The 20107-nt window shown below is 35.1% G+C and overlaps 2 protein-coding genes across 5 annotated transcripts in view; one reads left to right on the top strand and one right to left on the bottom strand.

Moving 5' to 3' along the window:
- The window catches only part of B9D1 (B9 domain containing 1), a 46490-nt gene extending 36397 nt beyond the window's left edge, over positions 1-10093 (top strand). Inside the window, exon 6 of the mRNA XM_051996657.1 lies at positions 5910-10093. Coding sequence (XP_051852617.1) covers positions 5910-6024 — 115 coding nt within the window. The 3' untranslated portion in view covers positions 6025-10093. The remainder of the gene's footprint in view (positions 1-5909) is intronic.
- Positions 10094-11021: 928 nt separating this feature from the next.
- EPN2 (epsin 2) overlaps positions 11022-20107 on the bottom strand; it is an 88105-nt gene continuing 79019 nt past the window's right edge. For all 4 annotated transcript variants that reach the window (XM_051996635.1, XM_051996639.1, XM_051996649.1 and 1 more), the window contains one exon: positions 11022-15110. In XM_051996635.1, coding sequence (XP_051852595.1) covers positions 14785-15110 — 326 coding nt within the window. In that variant the 3' untranslated portion in view covers positions 11022-14784. The remainder of the gene's footprint in view (positions 15111-20107) is intronic.

The following is a 20107-nucleotide window of genomic DNA, read 5'->3' on the forward strand; positions in this document are numbered from 1 at the left end:
TAACATTTATATAACATTTACAATAATGCTAAGCACTGTGGAAAGTGCTGTACAATTTTTATCTCATTTTATCCTCATAGCTCTGGGAAGTAGGTGCTGTTATCCTCATCTTATAGATGAGGAAGTTAAGTGACTTGACAGGAGTACATAACTAATTAGTGACTGAGATTGGATTTAAACTCAGTTCTTCTTGATTCCAGGCCCAGTACTCTATCCACTGGGCCATCTAGCTGTCTTCTATAACAGTTTGTATATCTATACCTGAATTGATGGCCATATAACAGTTTTTTTGTTATCACAAAGAGCTGCTATGAAAATATTTGTATATAAGGGTTTTTATTTGTTTTTCTTCCCCATTAGAAACTTTACTGCATATCTCTACTGGGTCTATATCCCAAAGTGATCATAAAAAAGGGGAAAGGACCCACATGTGCAAAACTGTTTGTGACAGGCCTTTTTGTAGTGGCAAGGAACTGAAAACTGAAAGGATGTTTTTAATGATGCCCATCAGTAGGAGAATAGCTAAGTTACGGTATATGAATGTTATAGAATATTATTATTGTTCTATAAGAAACGATCAGCAGGATGATTTCAGAGAGGCCTGGAGAGACCTACATAAACTGATGCTGAGTGAAGAGAGTAGAACTAGGAGATCATTTTATACAGCAACAGCAAGATTATGTGATGACAAATCCTCATATAGGTGGCTCTTTTCAATAATAAGATGATTGAGACCAGTTCTAATAGACTTGTGATGGAGAGAGCCATTTACATCCGAAGAGAGAGTCCTCTGACTGTGGGAACTGAGTGTGGCTCACAGCATAGTAATTTTACTTTTTTGTTGTTGTTGTTTGTTTGTTTTTTGTTTTTTCTCATTTTTTTCCCTTTTTGATCTGATTTTTCTTGTGCAGCATGATAATTGTGGAAATAAACATAAAAGAATTGCACATGTTTAAGACATATTGGATTGCTGTCTAGGGGCAAGGAGGGAGAAAAAATTTGGAAAATAGTTTTGCAAGGGTGAATGTTAAAAACTATCTTTGCATGTATTTTGAAAATAAAAAGTTATTATTTAAAAATAAAATAAAATAAGCTGGAGAAAAAGGCTAAATAAATAAATGAAGATAAATGAATGTGTGAAGAAAGAGAAAAAGGAAAGAAAGCAAGGAAAGAAAGAAAGAAAGAAAGAAAGAAAGAAAGAAGAAAGAAAGAAAGAAAGAAAGAAAGAAAGAAAGAAAGAAGGAAGGAAGGAAGAAAGAAAGGAGAAAAGGAGGGAGGAAGGAAGGAAGGAAGGAAAGAAAGAAAGAAGGAAGGAAAAATGGAGGGAGGGAGAAAGGGGAAAAGAAAAGAGGAAGGAGAGAGGGAGGAAATAAGGGAGGTTTTTTCCAGAGATATTTGGTGCCAAGATTCTTTCCTCCCATGTCATAACTTTTCTTCTTGATTTTATTTATGCAGATATTTTTAAATTCTATATAATTTATGATTTAAATAGTATTTTTATCTCTTTTATCCAAATTTAAAGTCTTTTATCCTTTTTTCTAATACAAATTATATTATCCTATGTCAAATTACTCCTAGTTTGCTTAGCATAAGAGTGAAATAACACACCCCTCCAGTCTCTAATTTTTTAAATTATGTAACTTTTTTACATTTAGATAATTTCTTAATATGGAATTTATTATGGTGTGTGATGTAAAATGTTGGACTGAACTTTAATAGAGCCTCTTCTCTGGTACTTTGTGTTGTTGGTTTTATTGAACACTAAGCTGCTATGCTTCCCCTTGCTTTTAGATCTCATCTATTTAATCTTTACTTTTCTATTTTTTAATCATTTATGAAAATTATTGTGGTAATTCCTTTTTTTATGATATAAGTACTAATAATCATAAGTAACCTTGATTCCTACTTTATAAAAATGATCTCCCTTGAAGTTTTTGACTTGTTCTTTCATCTTAATTTTTCTTTTTATTTTCTCTATAAAATAATCTGTTGATCTTTTGATTGTTATAACACTAAATCTGCATGTTAATTTAATAGTTATTTAGTAATATTATCAATTTTGTTGTATTGGCATAGTCCATTGATTTTCTTGAAAGGTCTTCCTTAATTTCTATAAATTCTGTTTTATAATTGCATTATGGAAATCCTTTATATCTCTCATCATTTTAAATCCCAGATATGTTTGCATTTTGCAGTTATTTGAAATGGAATTTTCTCAATTTTTCTTTTGACTTTGGTTAGTAAAATAGAGATACTGATGAATTCTTATGTGCTTTTTTTGTATACTATTATTTTGCTGAAGCTAATTATCACCTTGTTTTATTTCTTAAGCATAGCATCCAAACATCACATTGTCTATAAATAGGAATAATTTTACTTCTTTGCTGATATTTATTTCCTTAATTTCTTTTGCTTGTTTTATTGCTCTAGCTGCTGTCTCTATTAAAGTATCAAATCATAGTGCAAAGAGGGATTATGCTCGCTTTTGCCCTGAAATATTTGTGTAAGCTTCTAGTATTTCTCCATTACATAGATATTTTAGTTGTTGGTTTTAGCTAAATTCTTGTTTTTCCTTTCTTTTTTTTCTTTTGCTGAGGCAATTAGGGTTAAGTGACTTGCCCAGGGTCATTCTCTTGAGCATATTAAAAGCAAAATCTTTTGTACTAACTGAGTTTTGAGACTGAAAGTGTAAGGGAAAGGGTAGGATGCTTAGCTAGATTCTACCACTCCCTTTCTTCTCCCATCAGAAAATTCCTATTCCATTGTTACTGCCCTTTTACCCCAAAGAAGGGATGTGTTTTATGCATTCACAGAAAGTAAAATAGAAGACCACTTGACTAAGCACATCTATTACCCTAACCAGGCAATAGTAGATATTCTTATGCTAAAAAGCCTGAGGAAAAGGAAAACTGTGGATCCAGCTTAGTAAATAGCAATAACTCAATTTCTTAATTTGCTTAGAGTTCCCATTCAGAATAATATATTTTTTAAAATCCCCAACAATTGAGAAACAAGTAGAATTTTGCTGGATCCAGCTCAGAATGGCTCACCAAAAGACAAATGTTAAATTTTGATAATGTTTTGGTTTTGGTCATTTCATTCAGCATCAGTTCATGTAAGTCTCTCCAGGCCTTTCTGAACTCATCCTGCTGATTGTTTCTTATAGAACAATAATATTCCATAACATTCATATACCATAACTTATTCAGCCATTCTCTAACTGATGGGCATCCATTTAATTTCCTAAAAATTTCTTACTACAAAAAGGGCTGCCACAAACATTTTTGCACATGTGGGTCCCTTTTTCTCCTTTAAGATTTCTGGGCTACAAGGCCTATAGAAACACTGCTGCATCAAAGGTATGCCCAGTTAGGTAGCCCTTTGGACATAGTTCCAAATTGCTCTCTAGAATGGTTGAATCAGTTCACAACTCTTATCAACAATATATTAAGTGTCCCAATTTTCCCACAACCCCTCTAACATTCACCATGAGCTTTTCCTATTGTTTTAGCCAATCTGAGAGGTGTATAATGGTATCTCAGTTGTCTTAATTTGCATTTCTCTGATTAAAAATGATTTAAAACACCTTTTCATATGACTAGAAATGGCTTTAATTTTTTTCATCTGAAAATTGCCTGGTCATATTCTTTGAGCATTTATCAACTGGAGAATGGCTTGAATTTTTTTTTAAACAGCTTTTTATTTACAAGATATGTATATGCATGGGTAATTTTTCAGCATTGACAATTGCAAAACCTTTCGTTCCAACTTTTCCCCTGCTTCCCCCCATCCCCTCCCCCAGATGGCAGCTTGACTAATACATGTTAAATATGTTAAAGTATAAGTTAAATACAATATATGGATACATGTCCAAACAGTTATTTTGCTGTACAAAAAGAATAGGACTTTGAAATAGTGTACAGTTAATCTGTGAAGGAAATCAAAAATGCAGGCAGACAAAAATAGAGGGATTGGGAATTCTATGTAGTGGTTCACACTGATTTCCCAGAGTTCTTTTGCTGGATGTAGCTGGTTCAATTCATTACTGCTCTATTGGAATTGATTTGGTTCATCTCATTGTTGAAGAGAGTTGATCAGAATTGATCATCATATAGTATTGTTGTTGAAGTATATAATGATCTCCTGGTCCTACTCATTTCACTCAGCATCAGTTCATGTAAGTCTCTCCAGGCCTTTCTGAAATCATCCTGCTGATCATTTCTTACAGAACAATAACATTCCATAATATTTATATACCACAATTTATTCAGCCATTCTCCAATTGATGGGCATCCACTCAGTTTCTAGTTTCTGGCTACTACAAAGAGGGCTGAATGGCTTGAATTCTTATAAATTTGAATCAGTTCTCTCTGTCTTTTAGAAATGAGGCTTTTACCAGATTCCTTGACTGTAAAAATGTTTTTCCTATTGCTTCCCTTCTAATCTTGTCCATATTGGTTTTGTTTCTACAAAAACTTTTAAACTTAATATAATCAAAACGATCTATTTTGTGATCAATAATGAACTCCAGTTCTTCTTTGGCCACAAATTCCTTCCTTCTCCACAGATCTGACAGGTAATAACCTTTGTTTTTCTAATTTGCTTATAATATCACTACATCTAAATCATGAATTCATTTTGAGATTATCTTGGTATAGGGTGTTAGGTGTAGGTCAATCTAGTCAGATCTGAAGATTTGTTGCAAAGAATTATTTCTCAATTAGACATCTCAAGCAATCCATATGTCTTATCTGGAAACTAGACCTGTATTGGTCAATCAATTATTGTTTCTATGTTCCTTTTTTCATTGAATATAACCACCTGGATTGAATGGTACATCATTTTCTGATTTCAGGGAATTGTATCTATTTGTCTTCCCCTTTCAAACTTGGAAAGTCTCTTATCTTTTCTCCAATTAGAAATAAGGTCACCTAATTTTGTATCCTGGTTGTTTTCTTTTAACTAATTGATAGTATTTGTTTTTGCTGAGGCATTTGGGGTTTAGTGACTTGCCCAGGGTCATACAACTAGGAAGTAGTAAGTATCTGAGGTCAAATTTGAACTCAGATCCTCCTGACTTCAAGACCAGTGTTCTATCCACTGTCCCATCTAGCTGCCTGTGATTAGTTGTTTTTAATACCTAAAACTTTCTCCCCTGTGTTCAGGATCCAGTGCCAAAGCTACAGAGGCCTGGTCCTGATTTATTATGGAATTGGTATGCATTGCTTAAGAAATTGATATGCTTAGACGCTTAAACCTTTGTTTCCTCATTTTATTTTTCACTTGTTATAGTTAAAGCCTCTTGAGCTTTCATTCAGACCATATACCCAGAGTCTGAATGTCTCAGTCAGAACTCCTGTCATTTGTATTACTATTGCAGATCTCCTGTTTTAAACATGTCATGTCTCTCAGTCCCTTCCACATTTGGAAGAAATTAACAATGTCTGTTTGGGAATGGTAGTTCAAACAAATAAATTTAATGACATTCTCCAAATTATGTCAACAGTGATCTTGAAATTCACTGATTTCATTGAAAAGATAGGTTGAAAAATATGGTTTGGGATCAAAATATTAAAAAGGTTAAAGGCTTGTTGATGACACAGTCTCATGCCATATGTATTCAATGTTTTCTCCAAGAGGAGACCATTCAAGAATATGCTTGATATAGTGTATACTGAACAAAATCATCAAAAAATGAATTTGATTCTATATTAAAAATCAGAAAATGACCATTTGTCAATCATTTCTCAATCAGACATTTGCATCAAAAATAGAGGAAAGGAAGGATAAAGAGGAAAAGACAACATTATGTTTAGTTATAGTAGGTTCAACCTAACCTGAAAAATTGGAAATGAAAAAAATAAAAACATTGACTAACACCATTTCTTAGAAAAATTTAACCATTACAGGAACTACACTGAGGAAGCCAGAAGACCCCAGAAATCATTTAACCAGAAAACATATGACCTTGTTGCCAAGGGGACAGACATGGCAGTTAAGTACCCAGCTTTGCAAAATATTTAAGAGCAATGATGATAGAAAATTATGAACAGTATTGTCTCACAGCTAAATGTAGTGAGGGGGGAAGAAGCTTTCACAGAAGTAGGTATGAAACCCAACTAAGTCATAACATTTTGAAGCATCTATAAATTATGCTGGCAATAAATGGAGATGAAATGGAACTACTTTATCTTCTAGTGTTGCTATCTTTTTAGTGACAACAGTAGCATCCCCAAATTGAGACTTTGTTCCCTCAGGACCCAGTAGGTATGAGGAAAATAGCAATAGCATTAAATAGATCAAGTCTATTTCCTATTTTTCAGTCAACAGATTGTTTAATAGATTAGTTTGGGCCTGCTATAACTATTTCCTATTGTTAAGTTTCTTTCCCTGCAAAATCACCTAATATCTATTTTATTTATACATACACATGCACACACACACATATATGTTTGTGTGTGTATATATATATGCATATGTATACACACACGTCTCTTTAATAGAATATAAGTTTGAGGGCAGGAACTGTTTAACATACATTTTTATTCTATACCCAGGATCTAGTACAGTCCCTGGCACATATTAGATGCTTAATAAATGTCTGTCGATTGCTTTATTGACTTAAGATGGTTAAAAACTATGATCTCAGAAGGATCAAAAACAACTAATTCATGGTAGGCACAAAGCAGCTATACATATTGCTAAGACTTTCAGATGAGAAGGTCCATAAAAATTGTCAAGGACACGTATATTTGGAAAAGAAAGTTTGCCCATCATGTAGTGAAAATAAAGCATAACAGATAGACAGTCGATCCTACATTCATGTCTACAAAATACAAACCTCCAGAAAGTGATCTTTAACACCTCCTTAGGTTTGTGAAAAGACAAGAGGAAAGAATTGCCAAGCATGAGAATCCATAGTACAGGTCTCCATATGCATCAGTGGAAGGAGTGCCCACATTAAGGTATATAAAAGCCTTTTACCTGGGGACTCTTGGGAGACCACCAGACATTTGTAGACTTAAAGTAGGGAGGTTTGGATGTTGGGATTTAAGGTGTCAGTGACAAAAAAACTGGGAAGGATGATCTTTAGGGCCCAGGGCTTCTGAAACAGTTGATTCTATGTAGCCCAAGTAAGTCCTACTGAGGAAAAGAAGATTTATTGTAGGCAGAATCCTTGAAACCTACTCCAATTTAGAATATTTCCAATTGGAGTCTGAGATCATCAGTGTTTGCATTCTAAAAATTATGGGCTGATAAAAGGTGAGGGGGAGGTGGGAAAGGCTCATCTAGCAGCTATCTTCCTGTCTCCCTCTGCTCTATATCAGTTTCAAAAGTATTCAGGCATAGGCATTAATTATTCTATTTATACACATTGGAAAAAGTGAACATAGAAATAAGTATGGAACAGATTTTGGACTTAAATATGTATCTCTGAGTTAGAAATGGAAAAAGAAACCAGTTTCTTCTTCCTCCTCTGCTTCCCTCAAATCTTTCTTTTTGTAATGGCAAAAATGGAAACTGAGTGAATGCCCATTAGGAATAGCTGAATGAGTTATGGTATGTGAATGTTATGGAATATTATTGTTCTTAAGAACCAACCAGCAGGAAGATTTCAGAGACTTGGAGAGAATTAACATGAACTAATGCTGAGTGAAGTGAGCAGAACCAGGAGATCATTGTACATAGCAACAACATTATACAAAAATCAATTCTGACAGATGTGGCTCTTTTCAAGAATGAGATGTTTGAGACGAGTTCCGATGATCTGGTGATGAAGAGAGCCAGCCATACCCAGAGAGAGGACTGTGGGGACTGAGTGTGGATCATAACATTTTCACTCTTTTTGTTGTTTGCTTGGATTTTTCTTTCTCATTTTTTTCCCTTTTTGATCTAATTTTTCTTTTGCAGCAAGATAATTGTATGAATATGTATGTGTATATATATTGGATTTAACATATATTTTTATTATTTAACATATATTGGATTACTTGCTATGTAGGGAGGGGATGGGAAGAAGGGTGGGGGGAATTGGAACACAAGATTTTACAAGAGTTAATGCTGAAAAATTATCCATGCATATCTTTTGAAAATTAAAAAAAAACTTTAATAAAAATATAAATAAAAAACCCAAACCATTAAAAAAAAATAAAATTACCACAACTCAAGTTCTGTTTCTGGTCCTCTGGGACCCTGGAGCTGAGCTGTTCAGGAAATTCTAATGCCTTTTGTGCTTTCTTGTTTAATGAACTTTTGCAGCATCCTAGTGGTATAACAGAAAGGATTCAGTGGACCTAGTGGAGCTATTCTTGGCTCCACCAATTGATAGTTAAATTGAAAAAGTCATACTTTTGTAGACCTCAATTTTCATCTATAAAGTGGTATTAATAATAGAACTGTTAATGAGGATCAAATGGGGTGAACAGCAATAGCTAGCATTGTTAGAACACTTTGAAATTTGTAAAGGACTTTACAAATATCTCATTTTATTCTCCCAACTATCCCAGGAAGGGTGATACTCTTTATTACCCCCATTTTACAGAAGAGATGAAAGCATATAGAGGCTAAGTGACCTGCCCAGGTTACAGCTAGTAAGTGTCTGAGGCAGAATTTGTTCCATATCCAGTGCTCTAATTCATCTCATCCCCTAGATGCCAAAAGGCTGTGAAAGCCCCTTGAAACTAATCTACAAATGTAAGGTTTTTATTACTAGCATACCAGTCCATGACAGTGGGAGGAACACAAGTCAAAAGACTATGTTCTAATCCTGGCCCTCCACTAGTGAAGTAACTAAGTTTAAATGAGATTTATTTGCAATTAGAAATAGTAACATCCTACCAACCTCATGGGAGAATTAAGAAATGTAGAAGTGCTCTATGAATTGTTACTAGGATCCCAGAACAATAGAGACAGAGGACATCGGAGATGATCTGGTCCAATCCTTCATTTCACATGCGGGCCCACAGTGGGAAGATTACTTGCCCACAGAGACAATAATAAGGAAAAAATCACAGATTTTTAGAACTGTCACCAGTCTATGGGAGTGCTCTCTGGATATCATCAGTCGGGGCAGCTAGATAGTGACCCGAGTTCAAGTTTGAATTCATTCATTCAGACATCTAGCTGTGTGACCCTGGGCAAATCACTTAACTCTGATTGCCTCAGGGAGGGAAATCATCAGTCTTGTTGATTTAAAATAAGAAAGATAATGTTCACCTAGCCCTTCTAAGTAAATACTAAGCATTGTGCTAAATGCTTTATAAGTATTCTTTCATTTGATACCCCTCACAGGTGCTATTATCCCCATTTTTTAGTTGATAAAAGATGAGACAAGACAAGTTAGTCACACACTAGGAAATGCCTAAGGCAGGTTTTTCTGACTCTAGACTCAGTACTCTACCAACTGCATCACCTAGCTGCAAGACCTACATGCATCCAGTGTAAAAACCATAATGGAAAGGATTAATGTTACATATAAATTGGTTCTTTTGGCTTAAGCATTTCTAAGGATCATGGGCAGGGGTAACCACAACTAGTTGTTTTTAACTCTACCTCATAATAGTGCTGGGCTCAGAGAATGTAGTCTTCCCAAGCTGAACAGAAGAATCAGTCCCATTTAGTGGTGGCATATAGTCAATATCCAGGCAACTGTACAAATCCTGGCACAGAGAATCTATTTGCTTGCTTACTTAATACTATTTAAATGCTACTTCTGCCTTGTAAGAGACACAGAAGCAGAGTGGTGTAATGGAATTAAGGGTTGACTACCCTTCAAACCAGGATTACTCCTATTCAAGTTCTGTGACACATACTAGTTCTGTGGCTTACTCAATCCCTCCATCAATTCTAAGTTGCAAGACAGTAGGTCTGTAAAAACTTTTCTTCATCAAGGAGTTCCTTCTCCCAACAAAATCCTAGGTCTGACCCCCTTGAAACCCTCCATAGTGTATAGTACCTGGATTGGGAAGTGGGGAACCTACTCCCACAGAACCAGAATCTCTAAAACTAATCATTCCTGATTAAAAGGAGACACCTATCACTCAATTCAATGTTGGCTCAGGATTGTACCCAACTACTAAATCATCGGAGAGGAAGATGGTCATCAATTAATTACATACTATAAGTAGAACTGAGCATCAGACTCCATAAGCTAAGGAATTCTAGTCTTTAATTTGCCATTAATTCTGAGCCAGTTTCCTCCGCTGTATATAAAAGTTAGGATTAGGTTATCTCTTATAACAAAGTTCTATGATTCTATCCTTTCTCTTTCCATGGCTACTTCACTGGCCTGGATTCAGAGCACTTTATATCTAATTAACACATCATTAGGGGAAAATAAGGCTGTCTACAATGGAGAAAGTCAGTTTTGTGTACAAATTATATTAAACATCTTTAACTTAAACAAGGATTATAGTTAAGATAGAGGAATTTTTTTTTTCCCGGTTTCCCCACTGTTTCTTCTCCTTCAGATTCTCCCTTTACACAGGCAACAAGATGACTTTTCATCATAGAATTCCCCTGAATTGGAATTCTTGGAAACTAATAATGATAATAATAGCATTTATATAGCACTTATTATATTGCCAGGCATTGTACTGTACAATTCTCTCATTTGATCCTCACAACCACTTGGGAGATAGGTGCTATTGTTATCCCCACTTTACAGTGAAGGAAACCAAAGTTAGTTATTTGTCCAAGGTCACACATCTAGTAAGAATCTGAGGATGGCTTTGAACTCAGATCTTTCTGATTCTGGGTACAGCCTTTTGTACCCTGTACCACCTGGTTGCCTAGACTTAAAAGCTAGAATAGACTGGTCCTCTTCATTTCGCAGATGAAGAAATGAGGGCCCAGCAAAGGTAACCGATCTGCCCACAATCACACAATTGATAAATGACAGAGGTGGGATGATTATGCCCGTCATCTTGAGAGCTCATACATTTAATAAGATTTAAGGACAAAAGCAAAATAGGTCCTAAGCTCCAACACCTGCAGATGACAAAGGCAACATCACTCAGCAATGTAAGCAATACAGTTTTAATTCTGACCAGTGCAGCTACAGGCCCTCTTCTTTCCATCGTTCTGCTGGCATTAAACATGTCAGTATGACATCTTCAGGGTAAAAAAAAATGACACAAAGAGATACATAACATTATGATACAAATGATAAATTATATTTATACAGTAAATAGTGTCAATAGTCAGCACAAATTCAAAAAAGCAGCCTGCTCCAGGATTATGAAAACAGTTTGGTAAATATTTCAGTTGTAACACTTGTAAAAAGTAAGCAAGGTTTGTGTGAGATTCCACTTGTGAAAAATAAACCATATAATTTTTCCACAATCTGTGCAATATTAATACATACAGTACACATTAGAAATAGTAACAGCAAAAGGGAAGATGGAGAATATCATGAGCTGTACTTTGTGTGAGCTCAGAAAGACTGTAAACAGCACAAGATGGAACCCACCCACCCAAAGCCCCTACCCCCGACCGGCAGGGTCCCCTTCCCTTTTCCCCTCCTGTCCTGTCTTCTCCAGCACATACTATGGTTTCTAGAGAGTATAAAACTGACCGAATAAATAACTGACCACACTTTAGGGTTCAAAGTCATACCAAGATTTTTTTTGCTTTTTGTTTGTTTTATACAAAAGAATTGCTAACACTATTTGAACTTGGGTCAATTTGACCAGTAAGGCTATTTTTGGGTCCCTAACATATCTGACCAAAGCACCTTATTGGGAAAGTTAAAATCCAAGAGGGGAAAGAGACAAACAAAACAACAATTTCTTTTAATAAAAAAAAGGGGTGGGAAGGTGATTAAAAGGAGAGGAAAAGGGAGAACTCACATGATGGCCCATCAGAGGAGAGTAGCATATGATCCTGAAATGGCTTTAAAACTTGAACACGATGGACCTTTTTATATCAGCTACAGCTGCCCAGGTCTGCCACCTTTGGCAAATACTAAACAAGCATAAAAGCTGAATCTTTTCCATAGACTTAGTTTATAATAGCCAGAGGTTGCTCCAGGCTGGAAATGAAATCAGGGTCCTGAAACCTGTAGGGAGAGTCTTGTTTCCCCTTTACCCTCACCCAAAATTGGCTTCTGAGTTGCTCACAAACACTGCCTGACATAATTGTTTAAGTAATTAAGAAGTGTGATTTTTGTTTTCCTAAGAGAAAAAGAAAGTGTGTAGAGAGTATTTAAAGTGGCTTGGTTGAATCGTTTAAATAAGAGCATGCAAATTATTCTCCCAGATTCACAGCCTTTTATTCACACCTCCATGATGGTGTTTCCTATTTTCAGCTGTAAAAATCAGTTACTCTCCCTGATCCCAAGAAAAAAAAAAATCCCTAATACTCTTACGTGACTAAAATCCACCGAACCTGTAATGACAACTTTGTATTTGTATTAAAACTTTGTATATACTAGCAGAATTTTTTTAAATGGGAAATTTATGAATAATCAAACCCAAAAAATAAATAGGGTAAACCTTCTTGCCACAGTTCAACTGGAAAGTGCATTTTTCATATGCCAATATCAGAGCCTAGAAAATTCCTATTCTTAGAAATGAGATGCTTCTGGACTAATACCTAACTTAATTTTTTTTTTTATATATTGAAGTGGAGACAGTAGGGAAGGGCATAAGTAACATTTAATGCGCTCTTTGTTGATAACATAATGTCTCTCCCGCCCCCAATAACATCTCAGATGAGCATTCTTAAATCTGTCTTCATAAATTCAAAAGTAATAGGCAGAGAAATGAGCATATGTTAATATCCAAATTTTTAGTATTTTGAGGACTCTGAAGTTAATTTAATTTCAACCTGCATGGCTGACATCAGAGATGATAGTAAAGTTTGGACTATTTTCCGAACCTTGACTAAAGGGTACAACTCAATCCCTTATGTGTCAATGCTATTTTAGGTTACTTCAATATATACCGTTAAGAGCACAGCTGAGAATCTGGTTCTGACACCCCCCTGCCTCCCTTCCCAACACTGACATTTAGTTAATTTCATCAATGTTCTGACAAAAAGACTTAGTTGGGGTCAGAACTCTTATTCATGCACCTTTGAGTGTAACTTGTGGAATTTTGGAAGGTGGTGAGTGAAAATAAAATCATTAGGGGAAAAAAAAGGTACCCAGAATAAAGAAAGCCAGTTTTGTGTACAAATGATATTAAATCATCTTTAACTCAAGCAAGGATTAAAATAGATCAAATCAAAATCATGCAGAGTTAAAGATGTGTTGTTCAACTTACAATTCAAGTTGTAAAGAGAACTAACCTAATTGTTAATCTGGAAAGTGCCTTTTGTAAAAAATAATTAGTTGATAAAAATTTAGAGTCACATTCATACATTAGAATTTTTAAAATTTCAAGATGTGGATATTACAGTAAGAAAAATAGCCTCTCTCATGATCTACCTACAAAGGCTAAAAGTCGGTTCATTTTGGAAAGCTACCAAAAAGGGGAAGAAAGGAAAAGGCAACTTGAGGCTGTTGTTTTTTTCTTTTTTAAATAAATGTCATCTTAGTAAGTGTAATCAAATTCCCATTTTTTTTGTATAAAGTCTCAAGAATTTGCTTTCATTTTTCATTGTGAATTGTTCAAAGTTTTTTTTTTTTAGTGTTTTTCTTTCCTTTAAAATTCCCTTACAGAAACAGAGCTAAAAACCATAAATAAGAGAGCATTTTAAACCATAAAAATGACACCTGCCAATATTTTAATTCAGCCAGACCTGATAAAATTCTATCAAAACTAGACAGTTAAATAAGAACCACATTATAAAAATGTTAGCAAAAAGGACTATTTGATAATTTTGCAAACTCAAATATGAAACTGTACTAAAAACAAAATATGTGCAAAAGTATACAAGAATAACTGCATATAGCAAGGTTAAGCCTGAATTAGTTTTAAAGCTTGCCCTAGTGAATTTAATTCAAAAGTTGTTCCACTGCATTTTTTCTTTCAACTTATGTGGTAAGTCAAATAAAAATAAAATGCACACAATAATTTTTTTTTTTTTTTAAAAAGTCACTACTGGACAAGCACAGAGCAGAAGCCTCATTTAACACGAGTGTAGCATGCCATCCCCAGAAAAGTCACTAAGAGTCCCCATATAGTAGTGTATAAGATTAACACTGCAGACATCACATCTTATGCTTGACAGTGTAAGAACTCTCAAGTGAAGTTTTGGAGCAAACCTGCTTTCTGCATCCAAAGTTAAGAGAAGAGAGTGGCGTGATTTTGTGTTGCAAGTTTTGACGTGTAAATCTGGTCTTCTGTATGCCCAACTATTCTCCTAAGAATAAGGACTATGGGTGAACCAACAGTCAGGAACTGTATAGTTATGTGCAAAAAGCAGTCACTAGCACTCTGTCTTATATCTCCAATGACTAAGAGAAATGACTAATGCAGGGGATAATTTTAGAATACAGAACATTGTTCTGAAATCTGCAAAAGGTTATAGAAGGACCTGAAATGGCAGGCTTCTCCCTAAAGGGTACTGATAACCAATACAGACAGACCAATTTCACTTCTGGATCATCAGAACATTTTAAGAAATGCCTAATAACTGAAGTTAGGGACCATCTGCCAAGACTAGAGTTAGGTGAACCAGTAGAAGCCAACTCTTCTCAAAGTCATGACTGTAAACCACAAATTTATGTTCAAATCTCTTGCACATCATTCAGTCCAAACAGAGTTTTGTTCATTTTACTCCAATGAAGACTTCAATCTGCAAAATGTTCTGGAAAGGAAGCTCTGTTCATTTGGGATGTTATAAAAGGAAAGGATTGGTTGTACTTGTGGACTGGGATGCAGGTGGAGGAACTCCTGTACTATGAAGAGGTTGGGACATAGATCCTGAAATGGTGATCCCTTGGCCCATTCTAGTCAGAGATGTCACACTGCCCAAAGATGGTATTGGCGCCATTCCAACAGCTACTGGTGCCATGGAAGGCAGAGGTATTGGCTCCATGCTCACTGATGTACTGAAAGAAGGACTTGTTCCCATGATGGGGCTTGCTCTCATCTGGTTTAATGTCAAGGGCTGAGGCTGATTCACCTGGAAAGGATTGATCGGAGTTGGTGCTGTGGAAGAACCTATTAAAATGGAAGAAGTCCATGATTAATAACTTTTGTTAACCATTACAGAGATTTGGATTAAAAAAACCCTAACTTTCTTGGAGAAGGAGGAACTATGTCTTGGAAGAAAATATATACAAGATCTTTCACAAAAGTAAAAGTGTATGATATTCCTAGCTACTAGGAAGGCTAAGGTGGTTACTTGAATTTGAGAGTTCTGAATGCAGAACTCTAATCTGACACCATTATGGTGAGCCCATGGGAAATAGGGAGTCATCAAGCTGCCTAAGGAGAGGCAAAGAGCCTAGATTAGAGGCTCCCATGTCAATCAGCAGTGGGATCAGACTCAGAAGTCACTATATTTCTAGCTTTAAAAAGGGAGATTCAGTCTCCCCCCCAAAAAAAAACCAAAAACAACAACCCTCCCCCCCCCACACACACATACTCATACACACTACACTAGAACTTACCCCAAAATAAATTTTATTCTTCAAAAACACCTTAGATGTGTACATCAGGTTCATAAACCTGGAATTGGGAAGGGATCTCAAAGGCCATTTAGTCAACCCATAACTGAATAATAATCTCTTCTACAATATCTCCAACAAATGGCCATTCAAGTTTTGCTTTAATAACTTTCATGAAGGAAAATCTGTTCCCTCTGGAAAGAGTCCATCACAAATTATTTAATTGTCCGTTCCTCCTTCTATCAAGCATTAATTCTGCCTCATTGCTGTTTCCTTGTTGCTCCTGGTTCTGCCTCAAGGGACAAATCAAATCTATAGGATAGCCCTATGTCAAACATAAAAACAATTATCCTCTAATTCTTCTCTTTTCCAGTTCCTTGAACATTATCCATATATAGCATAATCTAGAGGCCTTTTACCAGCTCAACTGCCTTTCTCTACCTATTCTCCAGTACATCAATGTCCTCTCTAAAAATGTGGCATCTAGAATTGAACATAATACTCTAGATGTGATCTGACAAGAATAGAGTACAGCTGAATTTTATTATTCTAATCTTCCCTGGAGATTATCTTCAAATCCTCTAAATTTCTACTTGATTATTTAAAAATTGGTTTATAAGCCACAGAAGAAAAGCTTTTTTATTTTATAGTTACATTTGCTGGGGTGAAGGAGAGGAAGGCATATTCAGAAAAGAAAGGGAGAAGAGAAAAACATGAGCCATTTTTAATGAGAAAAAAATCAGGGAGGTGGCATGGAGGAATTTGTTCTACTGGAAGATGAGGATATCCCACATTATTACAGAATAGGGCAAAGGAGGAATGATGGCATAAAAGTGCTGCAACTAACCCAGGGATCCTTCTGGACAGATTAGTGGCAAATCTGGAAAGCAGAGAGTTTGGAGTCCTTATCAAATAAAAACTATCTGGAAGAATTGAGTATGACATGTGTTTCCTAGAGAAGACTAGAGGAAAAGGATAACAGCTGTATTCAAGTACATAAAAGTCTGTCATGTGGCATAAGAGCAGACTTTTTTTTTTTTTTACCATAAAGAGTAGAACCAGAGAAATAAATGAGTGAAAGTGGGAAAGGAGAACTTTTAAAGTAGATGTCAGGAAAATCTTAATCAAATTGGCCCACAAGTGGAATGGGCTGCTTTGAGAAGTGATGGGTTCCTTATTCTGGAAGGCTGGATATAATCTCTCAGTTATGTTATAGTAGGGATTCCTTTTGTCAATGGGTTGACCTGGATTTTTGCTGAACTCCCAACTCTCAAAATTTTATGACCCCATGATGTAGGATTCCCCCGTTCTGACCTCCAGAATTGTCTTAAAATGGCTTTTGGCTTTTTGAAAAATATCTATTCTCAAGACAACCAAAAACAGATCTACTGAGGACAGCTGGAATAATGTACCAGACTTCTCTTTGAGTACCTCAAACTATAAAAAGCCTAGCTTAGGCCCTCACCAGGACCGTTACAGCTGCTTAACTAATATCTTTGTACTTTGTGTGTCTCTCATCTATCCTCCAGAGAACTACCCAAAGATTCTTCTGAAACTACAGGTACATCCCATTCTGGCTTGAAAACTTTCAGTGTGTTTCTACTTCTGACAGAATAAACTTCTGGCTTATACAATGTTCCATAGTCGGGATCCAACCAAACTTTCTAGCTTAATTTCACGTTACTTCTCTTTTACATACTCTTATATTCTCAATGAATTATATATATTACTGGCAATTCCTTGACAATTCACCTTCCACTTCTGTACATTTCCATAGGTCAACTCCCATGTAGAATGTATTTGTTCTCTTCTTTGCCTTTTAGAGTCTTTTATCTTTATCTTTAAAATAAGCTCAGGATGACCTGTGAAGCCCCATTTCTCCCAACGATTAGGACACTCTTCTTCCTCAAACTTTCTTGTATATGCTATGTATTGTTATGTGCTAAACAGTCTAGTATAACTTTAGTTCCTTAAAGGCAGAGACTGAGTTACTTTTGATTTCAGGTATCTCTAGCATTTAGCATAGTACCTTACACACAAAGAATGCCTACAAAATTATTTATTGACCTAAAAACTATGCCTAAAGTGTCATTACCAAATATGAGATGCACCTATGAAAAAATCAAGCTTAGAAAATAGATTGTTTGCTTCACCTCTTTTCCTGCATTTGTCAAAGTAACCAGAGGAAACAAAGGGCACAAGCAGAGATTGTCAAAAGAATCAGAAGGAAGCTGAGATAATTTGCCTGAAATTCTTCTTCTTCTTCTTTTTTTTGAATAGAAAATAACCTACAAACACTATGGAGTGATTCTAAACATCTCAGTATTTATAGTGCCTAACACATAATAGGTATTTTCAATAAATGTTTATTCAATGATTGATGTCTTTTAATCCAAATCAGATCTTTTAAGCATTTGCTCAATTTTTACATATTATTAGAATATGATTATTGCTATCTTCCCCAAACCCACCATTAGCTTTACTGGCACTGATTTAAATGTCTATTTGCCTCAGCTCTACAGAGAATTTATAATTCACATTTCCAATTTTAATAATTTCCATTTCTTAGACTGAAAAATCTAAAGGAAAATTTTCTCAATATTTAAGTGATTGGTCAGTATCACTATTTAATACTTTGGGTGGTCAGAGAATGGTTCAGGAGGCTCTGATATATACTTAATGGAAAAAAAAGAAAGAAATACTTCTCATCTTCGATCTCTTTCTAGTGATAATTTCCCTATTATATATGAACATGAGCAAATCTCTTATTTTTTTTTATCTATAGGCCTTCATGCTATCATCCTTTACCTTTATTCTTTCATCATCAAGCTCCTAGAAAAACTATCTATTCTTACTATTTCTGCCTTCTTAACTAACTCACTCATTTTTCAAGTCTTTACAATATGGCTTCTGATCCCATCAATCTACTAAAACTTTTTCATAAGTTGTCAATAATCTCTTTAAAACAAATATTAGTTTTCCTGGCATCATTAAAGAAAAAAAAATCATTTGAATTTCCAAGTATATTGTTTCCCTCTTCCTCTTTTCAACAAAATCTTTTATTTTACAAATAAAATTAAAAAAATTTTAAAGCACTTCAGCAAAACCAACACACCCATGATCTCTTAAATAATATATACATATATATGTGTGTGTGTGTATGTATGTATTTCCAGTTACATGTAAAAAAATTTTTTACATTTGTTTTTAAATTTTTGAGTCCTAGGTTCTCTCCCTTTCTCCCTCTCCACCCCATAATTGACAAGGCACATGTGAAGCTATGCAAAACATTCCCATAAAAATCATGTTGTGTGGGGCAGCTAGGTAGGTCAGTGGATAGAGTACCAGCCCTGAAATCAGGAGGACCTGAGTTCAAATCTGATCTCAGACACTTAACGCTCCTTACCTGTGTGACCCTAGGCAAGTCACTTAACTCCAATTGCCTTCAGCAAAAAAAAAAAAAAAAAAAAAAAAGTTGCAAAAGAAAACAGATTTTTCCCACCCCTCCCCATAAAAATCTTAAGAAAAATAAAGTTTTAAAAAAATGATGCTTCAATTTATTCAGACACAAGCAGTTTTTTCTCTGAGTATGGATAGCATTTTTTAAATCATAAGTTCCTCAGACTAGTCTTGGATCATTGTATTATTGAGAATAGCAAAGCCATTCATAGCTAATCAAATGCACAGCACTGCTATTACTTTGAACACAATATACTCCATCTTGCATGAGCTCATGGAGCACTTTCCAGGTTTTTCTGAGAGCATCCTGCTCAGCACTTCTTATAGAACAATAATATTACATCATAATCACATACCATAATTTATTCAGCCATTCCCCAATTGATGGGCACTCTCTCAATTTCCAATTCTTTGCCCTGGGAAAAGAGCTGCTATAAATATTTTTTGTACATATAGTTCCTTTTCCTTTTTAAAAAATCTCTTTTGGATTTATGCCTGGTGGTGGTATTATTAGGTCAAAGGATATGCATAATTTTATAGCCTTTTGAGCATAGTTCATATCTTTTGATCATTACCAGCTGGTGAATGGGTCTTGATTTTTTTTTTAATTTGATTTAGTTCCCTACACATTTGAAAAATGAGGCCTTCATCAGAGAAACTTGCTAAGACACTTATTAGATGTGTAAGCCTAGGCAAGTCACTTAAGCTTTGTTTGCAATATTAGTTTAATGGTTTCTGTCCTGACCTTTATTCCATAAGAACAGAAGCCAAGTTAACAAGATTTTGAGGCACAATCATATTGTTAACTCCCTCAGGATGTCCTCAAAATCTTAAACCTTTTGGAACCTCCTGTATTTTAGGATTCATGATTAAGTTTAAGATGACTGGAAGTCTGTGCTATATGTGTCACATTAATGTTTTTGTTTCTTTAGATTATTGATTTCAAAGGTAGAGATGGGTTTGCTTCTCCCTATACTCCATATGCCTAATACAATACTATGCACTCAAAAATGATTAATAAATGAATTGAAATAAAGATAAAACCAAGACTAGAAATGCCAGATGATATCTTACCTTATTTACTGGTCA

This window comes from Antechinus flavipes, chromosome 1 (assembly GCF_016432865.1).
Source record: "Antechinus flavipes isolate AdamAnt ecotype Samford, QLD, Australia chromosome 1, AdamAnt_v2, whole genome shotgun sequence".
Classification (NCBI taxonomy): domain Eukaryota; kingdom Metazoa; phylum Chordata; class Mammalia; order Dasyuromorphia; family Dasyuridae; genus Antechinus; species Antechinus flavipes.